The following is a 3,349-nucleotide window of genomic DNA, read 5'->3' on the forward strand; positions in this document are numbered from 1 at the left end:
AAAAACAAAATATTACTGAAATGGAGAATGTCTGCAGAACTTCGAGGTGCAGAGGGATTTTTGTGTTCTTTTGTGAGTGTTAGTGTGCAGATACAGTGAGTAATTCAACAGGTTCATGGGATGCCATCCTGTATTTCATGAGGAATTGAATTGAGGCATGTTAGATGTCAGTTACAGAGTGATAGCACATTTCGAATACTTTTCGGGCTCCCTATTTAAGGTATGATGTAAGTGTGTTGGAGATGGTTTAGAGGAGGTTTGTACCTAGATACCTGGAATGAGTGAATGATCCTCATGAGGAAAAGTTGGACAGACTGTGCTTGTTTCCACTGAAGTTTGGAAGAGTGATTGAAGATCCCAGAATGGTGTTGGAGTGGGTGTGGGAAGGAGAGAGTGAATACCAGCTCACCGTGCCAGCCACCCCAAAAAGCACCACTGGTGACTGACAACGTCTCTCTCTCTCTCTCTCTGTTTTCTCCAGTGGTGACCCTGACAAATGTGACCTCTGGGGGAATGCGCCCCTTCACCTGGCAGCTGCTCACGGCCACCTGAACCTGCTATCCTTCCTGGTGTCGTTTGGTGCAAACATCTGGTGCCTGGACAATGACTACCACACGCCGTTGAACATGGCAGCCATGAAGAACCACATGGAGTGTATCCGCTACCTGGACTCCATCGCTGCCAAGCAGACCCAGCTCAACCCGAAGTTGGTGAGCAAACTGAAGCGCAGGGCCTTCCGTGAAGCCGACAAACGCATCAAGGAATGCGCCAAGCTGCAGGAGAGGCACCGCCGCCGGATGGAGAAAAGGCACAGGAGGGAGATGTTGGATACCTCGGACACCGTCAGCTTCTCCAGCTTCGCCAGCGGCAGCAGCCTAGGCCGCAGGCTTCAGGGCCTGGCCTCGGGGCCTTACTCACTCGGGCCCTCGGCTTCGGCCATGGCCAAGGGGGGCAAGAGCAAGATGCAGAGGAGGCTGGAGAGGAGGAAGCAGGCGGATGGAACCTTCAAGGTGTCGGAGGATGGTCGGAGGAGTGTGCGCTCGCTCTCGGGCCTGCAGCTCAGCAGTGAGGTGATGTCAGTCAGGCCGCCTGGGCAGCACTCCAGTCCCCGGGGTAACAGCCGCCGCAACATCCGGGACATGTTCAGCCCCGACGGAGCCAGCGAGCCAGGCCCAGGCCCTACAGAGGCTGCCGGCTCCGAGGTCAGCACTGACTCTGGACACGAGTCCCTCTTCAACAGGCCCGGTCTGGGCACTCTGCTCTTCCGGAGGAGCTATGCGAGTGGTGGGCTGTTTGGTCTAGGCCTGGGCTCAGGCCAGGGGGATGAGGAGGAGCCAGACCCTGAGGAACAGGCCCCAGGCCTTCGCCGCCCCCCCAGCCTGGACGACAGCATTGGCAGTGCCCGGAGCCTGCAGGAGGCTGCTGAGGCTGAGGACCAGTCATCCTGGTTGGGCCTGGAGCTGAGCCCTGAGCCTGATGTTGACAGTAGCCCCCTGGAAACGTTCCTGGCCTCCCTGAGCATCTCCGAATTGGTGCCAGTCTTCAACAGGGAGCAGATTGACCTCGACGCTCTGGTGCTGTGCTCAGATGAGGATCTGAAAAGTATTGCCATCCCCCTGGGGCCCAGGAAGAAAATCCTGGAGGGTGTCCAGAGGAGACAGCAGGCCCTTGAGCGGCCTGACAAACTGGAGGACACCAGCCTGTGAGGGGGCCCTATTGTGAGCAGGGAGACAGGGGGCCCCTCGCAGGCTGCTGTTCCTGACAGGAGCTTCACACCAATCTGACTGGCAGCCAACTAGCATAGAGGGTGACAGCACACTGTCCTGAAGGAGGGCTGTGTCAGGTAAGAACAACTCCATCTGTGTGTGTCTCTGTAAATTTTAAATAGAATCCTTACAATGTGGAACCAGGCCATTTGGCCCATCAAGCCCGCACCAAGTCACTGGAAATGATCTCACCCAGACCCACCCCTTTACCCTATCCTCTTACATTTCCCAAGGCTAACCCACCTAACCTAGACATCCCTGGACACTATGGGCAATCGAGCATAGCCAATTCACCTAACCTGCACAACTTTGGACTGTGGGAGGAAACCCACGCAGACACGGGGAGAATGTGCAAACTCCACACAGACAGTTACCCGAGGCTGGAATTGAACCTGGGTCCCTGGCGCTGTGAGGCAGCAGTGCTAACCACTCAACCACTGTGGCACCACGTGTCTCTGTCTATTACTGTGTCTCTGTCTGTGTCTATCTCTGTCTCTGTCTGTGTGTCAGGATGATGCACACACTGCCAAATATCTAGCTGACCCAGTCAGCCCCCGGGTGCCATGATAATGTCCTTCTGTTGTGTGTTGGGGTTTTCTTTCATGACACATTCATAGTTGGCCAATAATTCTTATTCCCAGCACGAGCTCAATGGCATGAATGGTCATCTGCTGTTTCGCAACAGTCCTCTGACTGCTCACAGGCTCCATCCTTCCTGATAAAATCCCAATGCTGAATCCTTACTCTCAATACTCTCCACTGTCTGAAATCTCTCATTGAGTCTCACACACCACATCACATCCAGTCATTACAGCATGTGAGGAGGCCATTCGACCCATTGAGCTTCTGCCAGCTCTTGGTAATCCAGACAGTTCCCATTCTCTAAGCCAGGCCTCAAACCTGAGCTGCTGTCAAATCTCTTTACCTGCTTTTGTGGTAGTGCTTATATTTTCCTGAGCACCCATGTTGTGTATGTGTGTGTGTGAGCGTGTGTGTGTGAGCGCGTGTGTGTGCATGTGTGTGTGTGAGAGCGTGCGTGTGTGCATGTGTGTGTGTGCGTGTGTGTGTGAGTGTGTGTGTGAGTGTGCGTGTACAAGCGTGAGGCACAGTGAGAGACAACAGGTGTACAAATCTTTATTCAATCAAATCTCTGCATTGGCTGATGAGGATGATTTGCTCAACAACCAAATTAAGATTAATTAATGTATATGCTTCCTTTTTTCACAAATAGAAACCAAGCAACACTCAGTTTTGGGAACTGATTCTGTGTTGGCTGTGCCAGTTAGTGTGTTCCTGCTTTTGAACGAAAGGAAAGCCATCAAATTATTGTCAACAATTTGTTTCTACAACATTAGCTCGTGCCATGCCCATAGCTCAGAGAAAGTCTTATGTCTATGAATGGTCACAGACAGCTACACCACCTTCCCCAGGCCTGATCTCGGTCACCTCATTGTGTCCATCTCCCTTCAGACACTCTCCCCTCCCCTCAGACTCTCCCCTGCCCCTCAGACTCTCCCCACTCAGACTCTCCCCTCCCTCAGACTCTCCCCACTCAGACTCTCCCCCACCCTCAGACTCTCCCC

General features: G+C 53.3%; 1 protein-coding gene across 1 annotated transcript; it reads left to right on the forward strand.

The window, feature by feature from the left end:
- The first annotated feature begins 549 nt into the window (after positions 1-549).
- On the forward strand, positions 550-1,767 carry LOC122546435 (Usher syndrome type-1G protein-like). Its single transcript, XM_043685147.1, has one exon. It carries the CDS (start codon positions 627-629, stop codon positions 1,704-1,706), a length of 1,080 nt encoding a protein of 359 aa, XP_043541082.1. The 5' UTR covers positions 550-626; the 3' UTR covers positions 1,707-1,767.
- The last annotated feature ends 1,582 nt before the right edge of the window (positions 1,768-3,349 follow it).

The sequence above is a fragment of the Chiloscyllium plagiosum genome, unplaced genomic scaffold (genome assembly GCF_004010195.1).
Source record: "Chiloscyllium plagiosum isolate BGI_BamShark_2017 unplaced genomic scaffold, ASM401019v2 scaf_6025, whole genome shotgun sequence".
NCBI classification, from domain to species: Eukaryota; Metazoa; Chordata; class Chondrichthyes; order Orectolobiformes; family Hemiscylliidae; genus Chiloscyllium; species Chiloscyllium plagiosum.